Source organism: Heliconius melpomene, chromosome 10, assembly GCF_056956725.1.
Source record: "Heliconius melpomene rosina isolate 202511_hmr_F chromosome 10, ASM5695672v1, whole genome shotgun sequence".
Taxonomy (NCBI): Eukaryota; Metazoa; Arthropoda; class Insecta; order Lepidoptera; family Nymphalidae; genus Heliconius; species Heliconius melpomene.
The window spans coordinates 9,393,446-9,415,462 of NC_140398.1; the positions used below are offsets into that span (position 1 = coordinate 9,393,446).

General features: G+C 32.2%; 2 protein-coding genes across 7 annotated transcripts in view; one reads left to right on the plus strand and one right to left on the minus strand.

Moving 5' to 3' along the window:
* kcc (solute carrier family 12 member kcc) overlaps nucleotides 1–22,017 on the plus strand; it is a 257,609-nt gene that overhangs the window by 33,038 nt on the left and 202,554 nt on the right. The gene's annotated exons all lie outside the window — the stretch shown is intronic.
* LOC146535481 (uncharacterized) lies at nucleotides 6,338–7,476 on the minus strand. The gene has a single exon (XM_085191434.1). It carries the CDS (start codon nucleotides 7,103–7,105, stop codon nucleotides 6,338–6,340), a length of 768 nt encoding a protein of 255 aa, XP_085047560.1. The 5' UTR covers nucleotides 7,106–7,476.

Sequence of the window (22,017 nt, forward strand, 5' to 3'; positions counted from 1 at the left end):
AACTTATTAAATTTAACCATTTTTCATTTGTTTTTTTTTTCTTTTTTCTGTTTTTTGTTTAAGTTAATTTATGTTTGTTTTTCGTTTTGTTTTTTAGTTAATTAGTATCAATTATGGTGTAATAAAGTATTAAAATAAAATAAATAAATAAATCGTTTATAGTTAGTACGAGTTTTTACTGTCGGGTTATAAATACTCTTACGATAAAAAAAACTTAATCAGCTTCACGCTGTATCCCGCACATAGCAGGGTAGGCAGAGGAAACCTAGTGTAGAGGGAATCTAGTAAATAATAATAAAAAAACAAAATTATAATATTACTTGCACAGTATAAACATTAATTAAACTAAAAGTAGCTTAACATTATAACATAAAGGTTAATTGTCTATTACTTTAACTAGATACACATATTACATTTCGCTTCAGCTATGTTACGTTATTAACTTACATAATTATAAAAGACGATTAAGCCTGCGTTTCAACAAGTATTCTAGAGATGCTTAATTATTCACAGCAGATAAGTGGTAATAAAGTTTGTTATATTAGTATAGATGTCTACGAAGCATGTACTAGAGGCCATCATACAACAAACAAAATAACAAACAAAATACTCTTTATTGTACCATAGAAAAGACACATATACATGTATTAATACATAGAACAGTACAATTGGAGGCCTTATCGCTAAGAGAGCGATCTCTTCCAGGCAACCTTTGGGTAGAGGAGAGAATACATTGTCTGAAAAAGGGAAGGGGTGTACAGAGCTGATATCTAGTTTTACCACATACATAAATACATACATACATACATACAAACATACATACACACATACATAAATATATAAATGAATATATAATACTTTGTTTATAAAATAATCTTTTTTTGAACACAGAAACAAGAACATGAAATAAATACAAATAATACTATCGAAACCTAGGTACTTATAGCGTTAAATAATAATCTTTCAGCCTCTTTTTAAATGTTTGTATAGTCATAGCTTGTTTGACTGTAATGGGTAAGGAATTCCACAAGCGGACAGATTTGATAGTGAAGGAATTGGTATAGAAGGAAGAAGAATAACGAGGAAATTCAAGGGTTAGACGAGACTTGGAGCGGAGTGGTAAATTATGTGATTCACATAAAAACTTAAATCGTTCTTTAAGATATGAAGGGGAATGCGTAGAAAAGAGAACATTATACAAAAGACAGAGAACATGAGTATTCCGGCGAAGTCGAATAGGGAGCCACTTGAGTTTTTTACGAAATTCGGATACGTGGTCGTACTTGCGAAGTCCAAAAATGAACCTTATGCAAACATTTTGGAGCCGCTCAAGCTTATTTAATTGCTCCTCTTTTATGTCAAGATAACAACAATCAGCATAATCGAGAATTGGTAGTAGGAGTGATTGTGCCAGCGCAACCTTAGTAGGAATGGGTAAGATATTACGTAGTCGACGTAACGACGCAACAGCTGAAAATATTTTTCTACTTACCTCACTAATTAACGGTTTCCAGGATAAATGCTGGTCAAACATAATTCCTAGATTTTTAACTTTGTCAGTAAAAGGGACGCAGGTTCCATCAAGCGATAATAATGGCAGTTCATGAAACGTAATTTTAGAGATAAGTCTTGGACTACCTATTATAATTGCTTGAGTCTTTTTTGCATTTAGTTTTAAGCCTAAGGTTTTTAAGAACCAAGGCCAAAGGCACAACATACGGTTGTAAGCGACGGATGTGGGTTCAATTCCCACTCGGCGGAATGAATATTTTCATTTTCACTTAACACGCAGCGCCTTGATAATTCGGCGGAAAGTGGAGAACAGTCTTAATGGGGACGGCGTATCTTAACACTAGACTCCCAGGTTCTGCCTACTTGACAGACTTGGCACGCTGGCACATGTCTTGATTATTATTAGAAAACGAAGCATATATCTATGCATATATAGTTTCTACTATACTAAAAAGATTGTTTATTATAGCCTAACCGCAGAATGAAATATTCTAGCCAGTGTTTATAATGATCACGCAGATACACTCACCTATGTTTGAAGAGTTCTTTATTAAATTCCACTTGTATCCTATATACGGTCTACGTCTACGTTCGTAGAAAGTCGCTTTATTGAATTTTACCAACCAGCCTACCACCTATTTGCAATTCGTATTTCCATCACTGTATGGGACGTATTGACGTTCAACTCATCCAGTTGAGTTTTGGGTGAAACTGGGATTTCTAAAGAGGAGAATTCAAAATGAAAATCTTTGAACTTTTTGTCTATTGAATAGAATTGTATTTCTAAAAGTAGTTTTTTTTTCCAAAACAATATACACCTATCCCCCGATTTTTTACACGGTTTTCCAAACAAGTTTTTTTTTTTGTTTTTATCGCACTCTACTAAATGATTAAATTTTCCATATTCGTAAATTACAAGTGAGTGCATAATTTAGACTATTATAAATTAACGGCTGTGATTAAAGTAAAATTTAGAGGGGAAAATGCGGGAAATTTTGGAGAGAAATTATGGTAGTTATCAAATAGGTTTAATTAAACTAAAAAAAATAAAACATTTTAATTTGAATAAAAATGAATTATTAAACTTTTGTTAAACAGTCTAGTTATGGTGAATTAAAACATCTTGGTGGTGCACACCTAAAAATATTGAAAAAACTCAACTGTTAAATAGCAAAATTATGCATATTTTGCAAGCTTTCGATTTACACGGTTTTGACTTGAAAATTTTAAATTTTCGATTTACACGTTTTTCTCAGGAACGTATCTACCGTGTAAATCGGGGGATAGGTGTATATATTTATGTATTATTAAACTTAGTATTCATATAGAACACTAAGTGCAATAATTCATTAGATTACCTAAATATATTCACTAAAATAAATAAATTCAGGTGGAAAGTGAACAATAGAGTATATTAATATTAGGTTATATCTTATGCAAGTATAAGCAGATACCTGATATCTATAATTTTGTGGATTATTTTATAGATTGATTATTTCTAATTATGAATAAACCACAAAGTAATTTTTCCCCCTTACAGGCACTATGTAGAGACATTTCGAGTGCAATTGCAATTAGGTATTTTTTATCTTCACGCTGTATTTGCATATAGCAGAGTAAGTAGAGGGAACCTAGTGTTAAGACATTCTGTTCACCCAATTTTTCGCCGAATTTCCGAGACATTTTATCTTGATCTTAATGAACTATTTCAATTACCTATCAGTTCCTATAATAATAATAAATAGCCTTTTATTCTGAACTGCTTATCATCTATTACAATTTTAGTTGACGATCCAAAGTTAAATGAACTAAAACTAATAAATCTAAATTATAACTAATCAAGTATTTGGTATTTGCTTGTCTTTTGCAGGTCAGTTTGCCAGTCGGCAAAGGCCTCCTCCAACCTTTTCCATTCATATCTGTCCTGAGCTACTCTATTCCACGTTGTACCAGCTACTTGTTTAATATCGTCGTCCCACCTTTTCTGAGGTCGACCTTTCTTCCTTTTCCCCTCTCTAGGGTACCATTGTGTTGTTAGTTTGCTCCATTTGTCTTTCCCTCTAACCATGTGTCCAGTCCACCGCCACTTGAGTCTTTTGATTTTATGTGTGATATCCTGTACCTTGGTTTTACTTCTAATCACTTGTGTTTTCAGTCTATCAGATTTCTTTACACTTAACATACTTCTTTCCATTGCATGTTGACAGTTTGCTAGTTTTCCTATGTTATTCTGTGTCAAACTCCAAGTTTGGCTACCATACATTAGCACTGGTAGTATGCAAGTGTTGAATAATTTACTTTTAATTTGAATGTTAAGTTTTTTATCTTTCATGACCTCTTTAAAACTCCAGTATCGTTTCCAGCCATTAGTAATTCTTCTCTCCACTTCTTTGTTCACAGCATTATTATGAGTCATTAATTGCCCAAGGTAGATATATTCGTCTGTGTAATCTATTTGTGCTTTTCCTAACTTTATGGGATGTTCCTCTCCGTTTGAAATCACTCGTGTTTTATCAGGGTTTAATCTCAGTCCCACCTTTTCGCTTTCCCTTGCTAATTCATTTATCATAATACAGATTTCTTCTGAGGTATTAGCAAATAACACAATGTCATCTGCGAATCGTAGATGCGTTAGTAACTTACCATCGACATTTAAGCCTAGGTTGCCCCATTCTAAGCGTCTGAAAATTGATTCAAGTACCGCCGAGAATAGTTTCGGCGATAGAGGGTCACCTTGTCTGACCCCTTTTCCTACTTTAAATGGTACACCCGTCTTTTCTAATTGAATTTTTGCTGAACTATTTTGGTATACGTTTTTTATTAACCTGATATATTTGTGTTCTACTCCTTGTTCTGACAGTGCCTCCCAAATCGCTCCATGATACAAAGAATCGAAAGCTTTGCTGTAGTCGATGAATGCAATGTAATAGGTAAGTTGGTATTCTTTGTATTTCTCAAGAACTTGGCGCACTGCATGAATATGGTCGATTACTGAGAAGTCCTTGCGAAATCCTGCTTGCTCAATAGGTTGATGCTCGTCTAATGGTCCCTCAATTCGTTTTAGTAGTGTTTTAGCGAATATCTTGTATAAGTTGGACATAAGACTAATAGGGCGATAGTTGCCAATTTCATATTTGTCTCCTTTTTTATACAATAAGATAATATTAGACTCAGTCCATTGTTGGGGAATAATTTCCGTATTAATTATATCGTTAAATATATCAGTGAGTACTGGCGTTAGGGCTTCTTTGCAGTGTTTTATTACTTCGTTTCTAATTCCATCAGGCCCTGGGGCTTTGGCTTTCGGTTGAGAATCTATAACTTTTTCAACTTCGGCCTGAAGGATACACGGGACGTTTGAATTGTCCTTTAGATCTGCTAGGTCTTGCAAATTACAACATTCGTATAGTTTTTTGTAATAATCTGTAGCAATGCCTAATATGCCTGTTCTGCGCTGGTTATACTTACCATTTTTATTTCTAATTTTTACAACCCAGTCCTTAGAATTTGTTAGTGCCTTAAAAGCTTTTTTGACACCTCCGGATTCATTTATGAAATATTCGATAGTCTCTAATCTATGTCTTTTCCTATCTAGTCTTGTGCTTTCTCTGATTTTCTTACTGATATCCGCCAGACGTCTTCTCCTATCAATTGCGTCGCTTGAGTTTATTAAATTGTTTCTTTGTTCTAATAAATTTATAGTGTTAGTTGATAGCCAAATTTTTTGTTCTGTTGATTTTGAATGGAACTTTATGTGGGTGTTAATCGTATTTTCTATCCAATCATATTTCTCTTGTGTACTTAAATTCTTAGTTTCCCCTTTGAAATTTTTAAATTTTTCCCTGAGTGCCGCCTCTATTTGGTCCATTTGATGTTTGTTGAGTTTATCTTTTTCTAGTTTATGTCTTGGTCTTGGTTTTTTTGGTTGACTAATTTTCAATTCAGCTCTGATCAGTCTATGGTTTGTATTAAAGTTAAATGTGCTTATAATGTTGAAGTTAGTGAAATAGTTACTTTTATTTGTCATCATAAAGTCAATCTCATTCTTTGTTCTCCCATCTGGAGAAATCCAGGTCCACATCTTTTTCTTCTTCTTCTTGTACATAGTGTTTAAAATGATTAAGCTATTTCCTTTTGCGAAATTTGTGATTTTTTCTCCATTTCTAGATCTCGGTTTATTGCTATAAGTAAACGGTCCAATTATTGTGTTCTCCTCAGGACGTCTTGCACCAATTTGGCCATTAAAATCTCCCATTACGATGAGATTTTTGTGAGCGTGTTCTTGGATTATTTTGTTCAGCTCAGAGTAAAAAGAATTTATCGTTGCTAAGTCTGATTTTTCTGTAGGGGAGTAAACCTGTATAATGGACCAAGCATCCTTATATCCTGGTAACTTTAAATTTACCATTGCTATCCGCTCTGAGATTCCTATGAATCCATCTATGTAGTTTAAGAGGTATTTTTTGATAATGAAACCCACGCCGTGATGACCAGGAGTTGTTCCTATATGATATAACAAAAAGTCTGGATAAGAAATAATTCTTTCTCCTATCCTTCTTACTTCGCTGAGGCCGACGATATCCCATTTGATTTGATTTAGGGCGTAAGTTAGTTCTAAAAGATTTTCATCATTTTTAAGTGTAAGTGCGTTTAGGGCTGCGATATAAATCTTAGGACTTCTATGACTGTCTTTACTTTTCGGTAATATTGAAGGGTTGTGGTCTTCATCCCCCACGAGGACCAGTCGGCTTGGGGGAGAAAGCTTTGTTTTAACTTTATTTTTGTTTAAACTTGGTTGAACTTTCCGTTTTTCGGTTTTTAGTTGCTATTGGCATTCGTGAATTACATTGTTGTTTGATACATTCGTCAGTGAGTTTGATCGGGGTCTCCTAACATCAAAGGCATTCATCCTGCTAGCTTTGATTGAGCTTAGCGTTGGTTGCTTTTTTGGCTGGATTCGAGTTTCCAAGGCTGTCTGTGGAGAGCTAGATAATTCTCTTTTCCTTCTATCTGAGGTTGGCTCTTTGACTATTAGTTTGTCGTATTTCAAAAAAGCGATGTTCCCTTTCTTTCTTTCTTCCAATAACCTTGGTTGTAAACCCTTTCTTTTCTCTAAAACTTCCTTTGAGTAGTCTTCTGATACAAATAGTTTTTTTAAGCTTTTTTTATTTTTCATAATTTCGTTCTTTTTCCAGCCGTTTATAAAAGAACATAAAACAGGCCTCGGTTTGCTTTCGGCTTTAAACTTTCCAAGTCGATGTAATTTATTCACTTCGTATTCGTCCAATTTTATATTTAAATCCCTTTTGAAATTTTCTTTAATGTTTTTAAATAAGTCGTCAGCCGATTTCTCTGTTTCTTCTAGACCAAAAATAATTATGTTATTATCTTTATTTCCTCTTTTTAAATTTTCAATTTCTTTCTCTAGGTTGCTGATTTTTTGTTTTAATAGATTATTTTCTTCCATAATAGGAACAAGCTTTTCGTCCATCCGGTCCATTATATTTTGCGTTAGAGATTTTGCTAGCTCGGCGGACTGTATTTGCATTTCTAGCTTCATATTCTCAAATAGTAATTTAAATTGTCCTTCCATATTATTGAAATAAATTACGTAGAACCGAACGTAAAGAATGAATGGTTTGTCAGCAATATATTTCCGTATAATGTGATGGCAGCACTGTGATAATGCCAACTTCGAAAATGAAATCTGAAGCTGTCAAACTGGCGTTCTGCTGGTTTTATGATACTGGAATTTCTAACCTCAAATTGTTGGCTTGAATGTTCGGCTTTTCTTTTTGTGGAATAGAACTTGAGAAAATTCACGAGTTGTATCATCTATGTCTTCTACTATTCTAGTGTTGTTATTTTAACTACTTTTTTCCCCAATTTACTCTTTTAAATGATTTTTTTAGAAGGAATTCGTACGGACCGCTAAGAATAGTGTTGACACTTCGACGACCGGAAACGGATCTATCAAAATTAAATAAAAATTAATATTTTATATGATTTTATAAATCCAATACTGAATGCGACATCAAGTTGGAACGCAATTATGTGCAGGAAATTATGTCATCGAAAGCGCTTTCCCTGTAGGTGTTTAATAAAAGAATCGTAACAACAAATTTGGCATTACTTTATTTTTTTAAAAAACTATAAATAATGTTTTTATATTAATCACATGGCGAGACCATCGTGGTGCAGAGGAACTTGGGAACCTAGTGTTAAAATTGTTAAACTTCAAAAACAATATTAAAAAAGAATCAATATTCAGCATTTTTATTAAAGTTTAATAAATAATCTTAAAGTTACAAATATTTGTAGCGATACTGTAACGCGAACTCGAGATAGATTTATGGAGACACTAGGGACAGGTATTAAAATTGTTACTTAAGTTGCAAAGTAATCGAGTGCTCTACAGCTAATGTACAAAGTACTTGAATAACTATTTATATGGTTAAATTTAGTTTATACACTCATGTTATGACGGCAGTCGTCGTGGCGCAACGGCGTTGTGTCTGATAGTAAATGCGTTTGTGGGTTCATTTCCCATTCGGAGGATTTAGTTATACTTATAGTAATTTTCTCGTTCTGGTAAAAAGACGATGCGAGACGTTAAATACCGCCAGTCAAAACGCATTGTTTTGAAAATTGAACAGAGTGTCTTTACATTACGCTAATAATAAATATTATAAATTGTTTAACACTTTTAAGTAAAAAAAAAACGGGAATGTTAAAAGTGGTAGTTTTTATAATTACAAAAAAATATTCTGAATATAAATATTAGTAATCCCACGATAGCAGAACAAAAATTGCATACAAATCTATATATATAAAATCGAAAGGTCACTCACTCATCACGAAATCTCAGACACTACAAGTGCTAATCATCTCAAATTTTGCATAGGAGTTACTTATAGGACGTAGGTGCTCGCTAAGACGGGAATTTGTAATATTCGTCTTCTAAGGGGTTGTTTTTGGGGTTGAAAGTTTGTATGAAACATCGTTATTACAAATGCTAGGAGTCTCAAATTTTGTATGAACGTCACTTATAGGACGTAGGTACTCATGGAGACAGAAATTAATAACGCAGGCGAAGCCGCGAGCGGGCCGCTAGTCTATATATATAAAATCGAAAGGTCACTCACTCATCACGAAATCTCAGAAACTACAAGTGCTAGGAATCTCAAATTTTGCATAGGAGTTACTTATAGGACGTAGGTGCTCGCTAAGACGGGAATTTGCAATAGTCGACTTCTAAGGGGTTGTTTTTGGAGTCGAAAGTTTGTATGAAATTTCGTTACTACAAATGCTATTTTGCATAGACGTCACTCGGACGCAGTCATGGAGACAGAAATTAATAATAACATAGTTCACGCGGGTGAAACCGCGAGCGGGCCGCTAGTCTATTTATAATTACATTCTATAGACTACGAACCAATAAACTACTGTTTGTAATTTTCAATGACCCTACAACCTATTCTGCAATTCAATTTTTACCGTATTATACACAAAGACTAGCAAAAAAACTGATTCACTAATCTCGTAGTAACTAAAAAAAAACGAAATTGGCTAAAGCTGTTCAAGAGGTGTGGGTTCGAGTCCCGCTATGTTATTATTTTTAAACGTTCTAAATATGTTAGTCGATCGTCAATAATTAGTCTCAGAAGCACACTTTGCTGATTACATCATCATTCCCATTAATAATGTATTAATTAGTAAACTATGATGGCCACTTTAAAGTACAGCTTCATTATATAGAATGTTAAACGTTAAAAGATTTACTGTAATAAAAGTCCATTTTTCTCCCAATCTATAAGGAAATAGATCACAACAAGATTAAGAAAACCGGTCAAGTGCGATGGTTCCGTCGTACAACTTACAAAGCTTGACAAATTTAAATTTGCACGCTTATGCACTTATTCACTCAGGTCTTAATATAAAATGAAGTACAATTATAGTTATCTGTAAAATATATTTAAATGTTTTTTTTTTTGGATTATTCCCTTATTTGTATAAGTATAATTATTCCTGTTCGCCAAGGGCCTGTAGAACTAAATATTTGATATTAATTTCAGCTTCAGACTTCCACACGATCTGGAGATAAATAGTCTTGACAGACGAACAGACGGCGAACAAAATGATCTCCTATAGGAGTTCCTTTTTACCCTTTGAGGTATTTGTACCTCTAAAAATTAACAAATATTCTCAATGCGAACAAGTTTGTTTTCTACATGTTAGCTTTTAAACAAATGGCATTAACACTACTTCCATAATTCGTCCATGTGACCCAACATAAGTTTTCCGTAATAGGATTTCTTGTCCAATAACGTAACAGGACTAGTGGCTAGCGGTCAATCAATCACTGTGTCCACGAAAGGCGGATGCGGGCAATGTCCATTGTCCATAGACTGGCCGTGATTGATGCTTTCTTTATTTATGTGAGTAGAGAAAAGTTTGTAAATGAACGAAACTTATAAGAATTGAAAAATAACTAAAAATAGGAAGGAGTGTCTTGATCTCTCTGTCTGTTTTGTAAAGCTCGTAAAGAAATAAGAAAAACAAATATGGACTGTTAAATATTGTTATTAAATTATTTTATATTCATAATAATTATGACCACAGCAAAGGTAACTGATCCTATCTAATTATACAAAGCACAAACCGCTTAGAAAATAGTTTTGAAAAGCATTTTATCTTTTTCAAAGGACCTCCACTTCCTTTTCATTGAATAGATATTTTATACTATTTAGTTTCTTATTATAAGCAAATGATATTGGTATTATAATATACCTCAACAATTTTTAAAAATATTATTGTTCTCATGGTAACATTGTACCTTTAAAATATTACGACAAACGAGAAATAATATTGAAATTGAAAATACAGACAGGTACTTATAATAAATATTTACTTAAAATGTATACTGGTTTTAGAAAATACATATTTTTAGTTCATAAAATATTATACCAAAAGTTCTGAAAGCTAACAATCCCATCATTATAATTAATTACCTTTACGTTGACGTTTATTGATTCGACGGTGAATTGATATAATGGTGTGGAAAATTGCTCGTCTCGAACCGTAAGATTGCTGTCATTAAATGAATTCCTAGTTACGCCCCTGTGGTTGATAGGGATTTAAGGCTAAGAAAACGTATTAGATCCTTAGAACAAGACAAATGATAGTATGTTTTTATTATTTATACCTACATGAAACTAGTGCCTGCCCAAAACCTCTTGCGTGAATTATAAAACGGAAAATAACGTTGTTTTGAAATTTTTAAATAAATATAATTTTTCCTCGAGTACGGATTGAAACCACAAAGTTGTCATAGATAAGTATCAAATATGGATTATTAGATAAAACTTGCTTCATACGGCCTAGGATTTTTTTACTATTACTATATATTTTACCAATAAAAATTGTGTAGACGCGATCATCCTGTATATTGAAGTATAAAATTTTTCATACAAAACTGAATATTGGTACCCATTCAGCTTCTTAAATCCAAAGGTCCACAGTTGAAAACACCTAAATTCTACATAGTTATAATAAACTAGCGACCCTATTGCGGCTTCGCCCGCTTTTACTACTGGATTATTCATATAATGTATGTTTGCAAAGCACTTAAGATAATGTGAAAATTAATTAAACCCCAATGCAACCCGCATTTTCGTAGTTTCAATAAGGATTTTCCAATTGTTTTACACAGCAAGGATTTTTTAGTAGGTACCGTAATTTTAAATCTGTGCTACTACTAATCTTTTCAAGTACTTATTAAAATATATTTAAATTACTATTTTTAGATAGTTAAATGACATTAAATAATACATTCAACTCGAATTATCCAATATATTAATTATTATATCCAATATAATTAGTGCAAACGCATCTAAATCTTCGTTGCTATAAAGGCAGGCGGGTTTTTTTTTTCGAGCTTGTGGTTAATGTTGAAGAGGGTATTCTGTCCCTGATGAAAAGCAAGCACTACGTGGCTGCCTGTAACGAAAATTAAATAGAATGCATCGGCTAGGAATTGAACCCGGGCTGCCCGCGTGGCAGGCGAGCATTCTACCACTGAACCACCGATGCGTGTAAGGCAGGCGGGCGCGGCGGACTCGCTTGTATAAGCATAACGTCGCGAGGCGCGTTTCGCAGCAAGGATTTTTTGATATTGTAACATCTTCTAAAGTACTTATTAAAATGAAAAACAGAAAAGACAGTTTTGATCTACATTAAATGGCCAACGTAACTAATATACTTATTTATATGCTGAGAGTAAGGGATAAGTGAAACTTGATTCGATGCAGTTGATGTGTGAACGGCGTGATGTGTCAATAATTAAATGCGTTTTTCTCTAAAACTATTCGCAATTTCGAAATAGTTTAAAAAGCAAATTTTATCTTCGTTTAACGTAGAAATTTAATAAAGTATTTTAAAGGATAAGGATTAATACCATTATGGAAAAATATCCCTCACAATAAAAAATATATTGAAGTTACTATTTTTAGACAGAAATATGATCACTACACGTTATTCTTAAAAGATATGAATATGCTCTCGCGGACTTTTTTGTAGATCTTATTAAGAGGAACAATACTCCAGTACATTTTTTTCATGTAGTATTTACCATTAAAGCAGCGCATGCGCCAAAGTGTCTCAGCGGGTAGGACTTTATACACATTTATCGTATTTATGTTAATTTACATAAGAATGTACAAATAATAAACTATATATAAACCTTCCCTGAGAAATACTCGACCTAATGGTGAAAACCGCATCCAAATCCGTTGGGTGGTTTAGAAGAAGAAGAGTTAGAAAGTTCAGACAAACACCAAAAGCGACTTTGTTTTATAAGATATAGGATAGGATATACGTCTGGTGCGGGATTATGCGGGCAGCGTCTAAGTAGAGAGGATCTAGCGCACCGCTAATATGTTACGATGATTAATTATAGTGCCTTACAAGTATACAAGCTATATATTATGTGAACATTAAAAATGTTTTTTTTTATTAGAGACCGTTGTGGCGTAGGGGCACGAGTGTGTCTATAAGCGTGACGGTTGCGGGTTCGATTCCCACTTGGAGGGACGAAATATTTAATTTTTAGCGGCGTCCCGTCATCTTTGACAATTCGATGGAAAGTGGAACGTATGCATCTTAATGGGAATAGAGTGTCTTAACATTAGATTCAAAGGTTCGGCCGCCAAACCTGTGATGTGCAGAATACAGAAGCTAAAGAACAAGAAAAACTGTTATACAATAAAATTATTACATTAACGTTATATTTCACTAAAGTATTATAATATGTGAGGCATTAAAAAAATAAATGAATTAAAATGTTTTATTCGTGACCAAAAAAGCTGCCACTTTTTCATTAAACACGGTTTTTAATGCGTGATCATATTCTTTTTGCTCAGGATTATCCCAACCCATTTTCAAAGATATTTCAATTATCCATGCAAATAGAGATAGAATGCAATCGACAAAGACAATGATTACTTTTTTCCAATATTTATAAAGTTATAGTCATGTATCCTATATTAATTTTATGGTACTGACTCCATTAATATACATTCCCATAAGGGACTATTGAAATAATCCGCTCCACATCGATTTATTGAAATAGCTTTTAAGTAACTCTAACAAACGTTTAAAATTTTCTGAAAGAATTTATTTGTCTTAGATACACGATTCGTTATATGCAAATTACTATGAACTAAAGCTTGGATTAGAGCTTGTTCTAGGCTTAGATCGCTTTGAGGTAGCTTAACGTATCTCTAGAGTGCAGACTAGGAGATTCAAACCCAAGTTGTCTAACAATTCAGGATATTTGAGTGTTTTGTTGATATTGTAATTACACAAAATTTTATCCTCAAAGCTTAACGGAGTAAAGTATGAAATCTAACAAAAGAATATTAAGAATATTATATTCTGTTGAAAGTCTAATATATTAATATTTTATTATTTAATATATAATATACTTTTGTAATAAATAATATCTAAATCATTTTTCAGTTACTAGAGTTAAGTTTTTAACTTCTTAATTAAAATGGACAGTTCATTTATTCTATATATTAACTACACATAATTTCAACCTACATACAGCTTCTACGAGTATGTTGATTGGTGTCACATCACTCGTCCTTATAAGCAAATGTAATACTTACATACGTAAAGCATTAATTAAAAGAAATTACTTTCTCACATTTACTTCGTGCTAGCAGGTCTTGATTCAAGAAATCTAGGTAAATTAAGAATTACATGCTACGTAAGTTAAATACATTACTCTTTTGCCCTCTAAGCCGTGTTATATACACACGGTCGAGGCAAAAGTTTTCAGCAAACAAAACAAGGCAGCTTTTTATATAATGCTAACTTATTATGCTTTTAATTTAGGTTCCCCATTAGAGATGTAAACCCACTATCCCTTCATGTACATAAAAGGCTGCCTTATCTATTCCTCGAATTAATTTTCATTTCGCTCGAACAAAATATTTCAATTTGTGTTTGACCAATTATTTTTTTTTCATAAAAAATAATTAACAAGCAATAAAAAGAAGCCCATTTACACTTCTAACAGAAACCGCCTTTGCACCTATTTTACTATTTTACATTCTTTTGAGGTATTGTATTTTCTTATTATAATTATGTGGACTCCTTAAAAACTCTTGTTCTAACATTTTTTTTTCTATAAGGAAAGATTTTATTTATTTCAATACATTTTATTTCTTTAAGGATTTTATTTTGTATAAAAGAGACATATTGACTGTATATTAGTAAGATTAACCCTTAAGAAACATCATGTATCTTACGGGTGAGTCTCAAGAAGTACATAAAGAAGAAAATATTAATATTCTGCTTGTAAATAATATTAAGATTTTAAATTAATAGCTTTACAATATATTTTTTATTCTAATCCGTTCAGTAGCTCTAAAGACATGAGTAGATGAAAATTAAGTGGTGTTTTATTCAAGAGTGGCAAGGAAAGGTTATATACTTTTCATTTTGCTATCCCTTTATTATTATGATATGAAACAATAGGATTAGACCTTACGTTACTCGAATAAAGCAAATGCTGATTAATCATATAGAGGTTTTAGAATATAAAGGATATTGTATTTTCGCAATCATTCATTTTTTGCTGCTACGAGTATAATTTTGAAGAGATGGGGTATTTTATGACAAATACGAGTTTCATTTTCCTTTCAATAGGTTTTAATGACAATGTAGGCAGTATTAAAGATATTAACTTAATAATATATAGTAATGAAAGGTAAAAAGTAATTTAACTTATAATCTTTCTTTTTAGAGACTTGAAGGGAACTTGAAATCAAAATATTGTACCTACATATAGTATTTCCATTGTCTTTCGATAAATTAACAATGAAGCTAAATTTTCAGCTCGCTTCAACAATTTTCAAAGAACGACGACGTTCATTATTTATCATTTACGACAGTACTTTCCCATACACGATATTTTTGATTTTATGCTGCTATATAAATTTAAGATACACTCTGTCAGTAACACTAAAGTTTTATCGTTATACTTATAATATAATAGACAAAAACAAAGAAATCGTTTAAAAATAATAAATATCATTCAGGGATATGGAGAACTCTATTATTATAATAATTACAATAATTATACCAAAAAAAAAACAGCTTCACGCTGTATCCTGCATATAGCAGCGTAGCCTAGCGTAGTGTTAAGACACTCCGTTCAAAGAGCGAAGAAATGAAAATATTAATAAATAATAATTCATTCTCATTTCATTGCCGAGTGGGGATTGAACCCACCCACCCCGTTACAGTTTAATATAATTAAAATTATATACCAAATGTATTTTCAGTACCCACAAACCGCGGCCGCGGACCCCGTGTCTATTTAATTAATATCCGCATATCATTCGTACGATTCGCTTATCATACGTGTAATCCTATTTCACGCTCGACAGAGTTATTCAAGTGGAAAAAGTTCATGTCGTAGTATTGATAGGATTTCAAAAGTGGTGTTCTTTAATATAGAAAAATTATATGAAAATAATTATGTTTGGTAATTTGGTTGATATTTAGTTGGTTGGTGTTAGGCAGAAGGAGCCTAAGGTTAAAACACTCCGTTCGCCTCTTTCCTATAATTTTTCGAGTCATTGTGGTGCTCTACGTCGTTCTTTGCCTCGACTCCAGAGCGAAATGAGAGAGAGAAATGAAAATATTAAATATTTTTATTTCTTCGAATGCGCATCGAACCACGAACATCGAACCTGTCGCAATTACAGTCACACGCTTGTTGCCGCGCCACAACTGGCCTTCTTAAATTTATTTAGTTGGTTTTAAAATATATTATTTTTTAATAATAATTGTATAATGTATACGAGTGCAAGGCACAGAGGTAGATGTGGCGTAGCAGCACAACGTTTCATTGTAACCACGACAGTAGTGGGTCCATCCAACTCCTGGAAATGAATTATTTTCATTTTCGCGATCTGGTAATCCGATAAATGATATTCTGCACAATTTAGCTTATGCTGGCATTTTACTCACAGTAATTTTTATATATTTAGTTCTTAAACTAAAGAATGTTTCTTTTTTGTTACAGGTATTTGAATAAATTCAATTGTATGATAATTATGCATATGTTATCGCGGTGGATGAAAAAAAGGAAGGTAAGGAAGGAATTGACAACAGAGCGAAACAATTAAAATATATATTTTTTTCTCAACTGAGAATTGAAACCACAACCCAACGCGTTTAGTCACACACTTATGTCTCTTGCCCTACGAATAGCCTTCTCTGCCTTAAATACAATTTGATTTTATATTTTAGTATTGGTGCTTGTCTGACAAAGAAGAGGAGTGAACTTGGACAACCACCATTTTTATATTAAAAAAATATTAGATATGGATTATATCATGCACTATATGCATACATTATATACAATAAAGCATTAGTTAAGTGATAATAAAAATTTACATACTGGGCTACAAGCTTTAAATCAAAATTACCTATGTTTATACCTACTATACCTACTCGTATATTCCTTGCCAATAGTAACTTTTGTTCTTTCTTTCCCAATGTAATATTTTTATTTAAATTCAAAACGAAATTTGCATGTGTATGTATTATTTATTTTTTGGTTTATCTGTGCGTGACGTCAATTTCATTGCATCCATTGAAATCCGTTCAGTTGTGACAAACTGATTGACCAAAAGCCACCTATTGTTGTACGAATTCAGAATCAATGCTCCATATATTTAATCTGCATCTGATCGACGGCCAGTGGGATGATATGATTCTACAAGCGATAGTGGGTTCGATCACCAATCAAGAAAATTATTTAACATAATTAAAATTATTTTCGTTCATTTCGTTATTGTAGAACAGAATATATCGTTATGTTCTTAAAATTAAATATGTAGATAATAAATATAATAATAATATAGATAGATGAAGTAGATATTTTCTACCTACCACGCAAATACGTTTGTAAGAAAATCATAATTAAACTCTTAAAACTAATCGTAAAAGGAAAATGTTTGTCTAAAATTTTCGGTGTAGTAACACCGAAATAACTCTCGGGCAGGAATACCAGTAAGGTCTCGGTCGGATATTCATAGATTAAAATCGATTGCAATCAAATTCTGCATTAATTGAAAGTTTATATTAACTTTAGGTACCTATATCAAAGTTACTGAAATATTTTCCACACTAAGGTACGTTCTATATGTATATGTTTGTTTATCATAGAATTAGGAAATACTTCATTTTATACATGGTGGTTATGAGTTATCCACCAACCAATATGCGTCTAGATATAAAATAGTGATATAGCTTTTTTTTATTAGTATTGTATCAGTTTCACGCCTTTTCCCATATACAGCGGTAAGCAGAGGACGATTAGTGTCAAGACACTCCCTTTTTAAATTTTTGAGACATTACATGTAGAGTTCTGAATTTCATTTTGTATATCAGAACGAAAAAATAAATATTTTTTTTGATAGCGTATTACCTGGTGGTTCCATTTTCTCTTGAGTCAAGTTGTCTATTAGTAAGAATCATATTAAAATTCATTGCATAATTTTAAAGATTAAGCCGTTAAACGATTTAATATTATACTATTTTGATAAAATATACCCCTAGTCAATTTTTTTTTTTATTTAGCAGTATAAGTAAGAGCGGCGATACAAATTCATAAGAACAATCATATGAATTTGAATCGACGATATTACATATAAACGTTTTTATATAAACTTTCCAATTCATGTATATACAAACTTTAACGAGGAAACTTCGAAATTTAATTAACCAGAAGTTATGAACTGCTAGCGAATAAAATCTGTACATACAATATGGTGAATTCTATAGAAATAGTTGATTTTTAAAGAGAAAAAGAAAAAAAAAGTGTCCATGACCAGCTCAAATAAGCGAGGTCGAAGTGAGATTGTAATTAAGAAAGTTTATTCAGCACTATTTAATGAGACTGGATGAACGAAACTCATCTAATGAGACGTATTGTGTTAGACCAGTGAATGTTTTTAGAGCGAAACCATTTTGAATATGTTTGTTTATTATTATGCTACTTTCTTTAATTAATGTTTGTTTTTATTAAATTTTAGTTTAGTCTCATATTAAAGTACCACGCCGTAGGTACCTACTCGCGGCTTCGCCCGCATAGATTATAGGATCATCACTAATTCATTATTTTCCATTTCCATACAAACTTTTCTCTTGAATGAATTCGTGTTTTTCTTAGTGTAGTTCGTGTAGTTTAAAAGATTTAACAGCACACCGGAAGTGACTTTCCTAGTGAATACCTAGGTACAATAAAATAGGTAAATTTTCATACAAATATTATTAAAAAAACTCAATTTATCAACTGGATAAAGAACGATTACTTGTAAATTGCGCAAATCTTTCATCGAATACCAACAACAGAGCGTCCCTTGGGTACCTACATATTTTATGTTGTCTTTTGTTTATCGTCATTTGTCAAAGAGGACCGTTGTATACTTATAAATTACTTAAAATACTAAAATTGTATTTGGCATTTTTATGTTTGAATAGGTAATGCCAACAATAAATAAATATAAACAATTGCTAGCAATAAGTCATGCTAATGTTAATTTAAGAATAATACAATATGGCTTTACGTTGGAGTTAGTATGTCTGTTGCAAGCTCTGTTTGACCCACTTCCCAGTATCCGATTAGGCTGAAATTTTGATTAGTCTTCAGTTCTAACGACAATTAAATTACAAAATCTCAATTTAACAATTTTTGACCAATAAAACTATTAGTTGCGATATAAATGAGGTGGACTAATACTTTTTAAAGTAAATTGATAATAATAGATCATTTAATAATAATATATATTTTTTAACCTATTTATATTATTAGTATTATACATTATCTTAAAATATATGAACTAACATACACTATAATTTTACAATAGCGCCATCTGTTGGTAAAGTTTGTAACTACATAGTTGAGCTTTAATTTAATAACAACTATTTAGTAATGTTGTCTCACACCACTAGATGGCGCTCAAACATGTTCACTAATTTAGTTATAGATGGCGCTATAATTAAATTAACTACAATCAATTTGTACAATGTATAATGAAAATACAAATTTTAATTATACATTGTCAGATGTTTTATAAATCTTTATTTACAGTTATAGAATTAAATAAATAGATTTCGTGACAATTTATAATTTTTTTCGTAATATGGTGAGCGGAGTGTCTTTCTCTCTACAAGTACATACGGCATATAATAAAGAGCTTAGGTATTTTGTTTTCAATGTAACCTTAACTCAATATACTTAAATGTTAAATTTAAAATTATAACACAACCGCTGGACATAAAACCCTTGATACTAGGATCCATCTTCGTTACCATCAAAACAAGTCCATCCAATACACAAACAAATCGTGTTAATGCACCAACCACCACTTGGCACGTTTCCAAGCAGGCTCATCAAATTTTTCTCTTTATCTGATAAAATGTTTTAATCTTACTCTTGTTATATTTGTAAGTCTTTTATTTTTTTATTATTATAATGCTGTTTTAAATAGAAAATATTATATTTCGAATGATATATTCAGATTCAGTGATTTGCTTACATTAATAAATTTGTACATTAATATACAGATGTATTTCTTTAACAAGTACCTACTGACAACCCTCAGAGGAAACTACTGTCGTTAAAAAGTAAAACATTGTATAGTAGGAAAAAATGTTGAGAAATCTGCGGAAGAATCTTGGATGGAAGAAAAATCACGGTTAAGTGTGAGTCGGACTGTACCAAATTTATGGATTTTAGGTCAACGGGAAGTACAACAGAACTTATAATAATAGGTGACAAACTTTATTTGTATTGTAAAAATTTACTTCGTGCCAAATTTCATAGCTGTACGTCCACGGGAAGTACCTACCCTATACCCAGTGCCGGTTTTAGCACTACCGGCGCCCTGGGCGAAATTTTTTCGGCGCCCCCTAACTACAATTCAATAACATACAAAAAAGGGAATGAGTACAACGAAATAACCATCTATTTAAAAAAAAATAATGAAAAAACTAATAAAATTTCACTTCTTATAGCCTTTCTATCTGCGAACTCTTTTATTAGGCATTTAAAGTCTATGTTTTCTGCAATTTTATTTCAAAGTTGTTAAGATCACTTCGTTTTTTTTTTTAAATCTTCGACTATTTTAAAGGGCATCAAAAGGAAAGGGGCATCAAAGTCGACGATCGCTTTGTTTTTTTTTTTAGATCTTAAACCATTTTAAAGGGCATCAATTCCCATAAACCGCACCGGGCAGCAAATACCTTAGCTACGCCATTGCAGCGAGGAGACATCTTTGCGCAAAGCGCCCTAAACGGGCGTCTACGGCGCCCTTTTTATCCGGCGCCCCTGGGCGGTCGCCCAGCCTCGCCCTACCCTAACGCCGCTAGTGCCTATACCATAAGTATGCTACAGGCTACAAACAATGATAACGGTTATGTGCCAAAAAGCGATTTCCTTATTATATTTGCTATATGCTGCATTTGACGTTTTAAACATAAATTCAATCATTTATGTTCATTATAAATTCTCTCAAACAAAGATTGCATTATCTTTAAGATATCTGATAGAGATCTATATCATGAATAATTTATTATTTATTAATATTTTGTAAAGATGCAACAAAGTTTTTGTATTTATTTGTCGTTCTGTAAATAAAATAGTCATGTTTGACAAGCAAATATTAATATGTAGATCGTAACAAGATTAAATAATATCGATACCAACTGGACCTCTTTGGACGTGAATTCTCCTATTGTGTAACATTATCTCTTTTTACCATACAATCTCCTTCGTGTGATCTCCATACAATGTGACATTGGCGAAGTGATTAGTGCTCAATTGGCACGGCGATGAGTTCTGCCATTCAACACGCAATGCTTTCTGAATTCGGCGGAAAGTGGAGAACGTGGGGATCCGACCCCCATCCAGTCGCTTTTACAGTCACAATTTGTGCCAATGACTGGCCTCAATTTTTTTTGTTTTAGGATATAAAGTATGAAAGTATGAATACACTATAAGAATTTTATGCAGTCGGTAGCGAATATCACTTAGTAGGTACTAGGTATATTTAATAGAATTCTTGATAATGTTCACAATTTATAACTTTAAAGTTTAAACCCATTTAGGGGTCAGTCAGTCCGGAATGAACGTTAATCTCGTTTTATTGCCCACTTCCGATAGTTCGGTTGGTCCTGAGGTTTGGAGAGTAGTTCTTCTACTGAAGTGGAAAATCGATGTAATATATTTCGTAAAAAGATATTTGTGATTTTATAAAAATATTCTTACTAATTTGCGATTTGGGAAATTGTTATAATATTTTTAAAATAAGACAAAACATAAGGCACTAATGTGCAATATATTTTTAAACAGTCTTTATTTTGATTCGTCGTCATTGCAAGCTTACCAAAGCCCACTGCTGGACCATAGGTCTCCCCCAAAGATCTACACTATGATCGATCGTGCCCTTACCAAAATGCTTAATTTTTATAAATACTTATATATAGACATTTGGAGTAAAGATTATTAAACTATATATTTAATGATTTGTTATTTTCTATTTTTTTATATTATGAAATCTAACTATTCTGATAGTTGAATATTTTCTTCATGGCCTAGATTCTTGGTCAAGTTCAGTTTGAAAATTGAAAGTATTTATTCAAAATCATAATGACAAAATTTCAACACGTGGGCTATGATAAAAAAATAATAACAAAACAATAATTTTATGGAAATTTCATTGAAATAAAAAAAAGAAACTTTATAATTTTATTTCGTTTAGCTTATCATTAATATTTAATACATTGATTGCCTTGACTTGATTGAAAAGGTCTTTACAGACAGACCGACGGAAAGAACATAATAATACTTTCTTATTTCAATGTTGAACTAATGATACTAGTATATCAAGTTAACAAGAAATGGGGAAGGATGGTATTGTA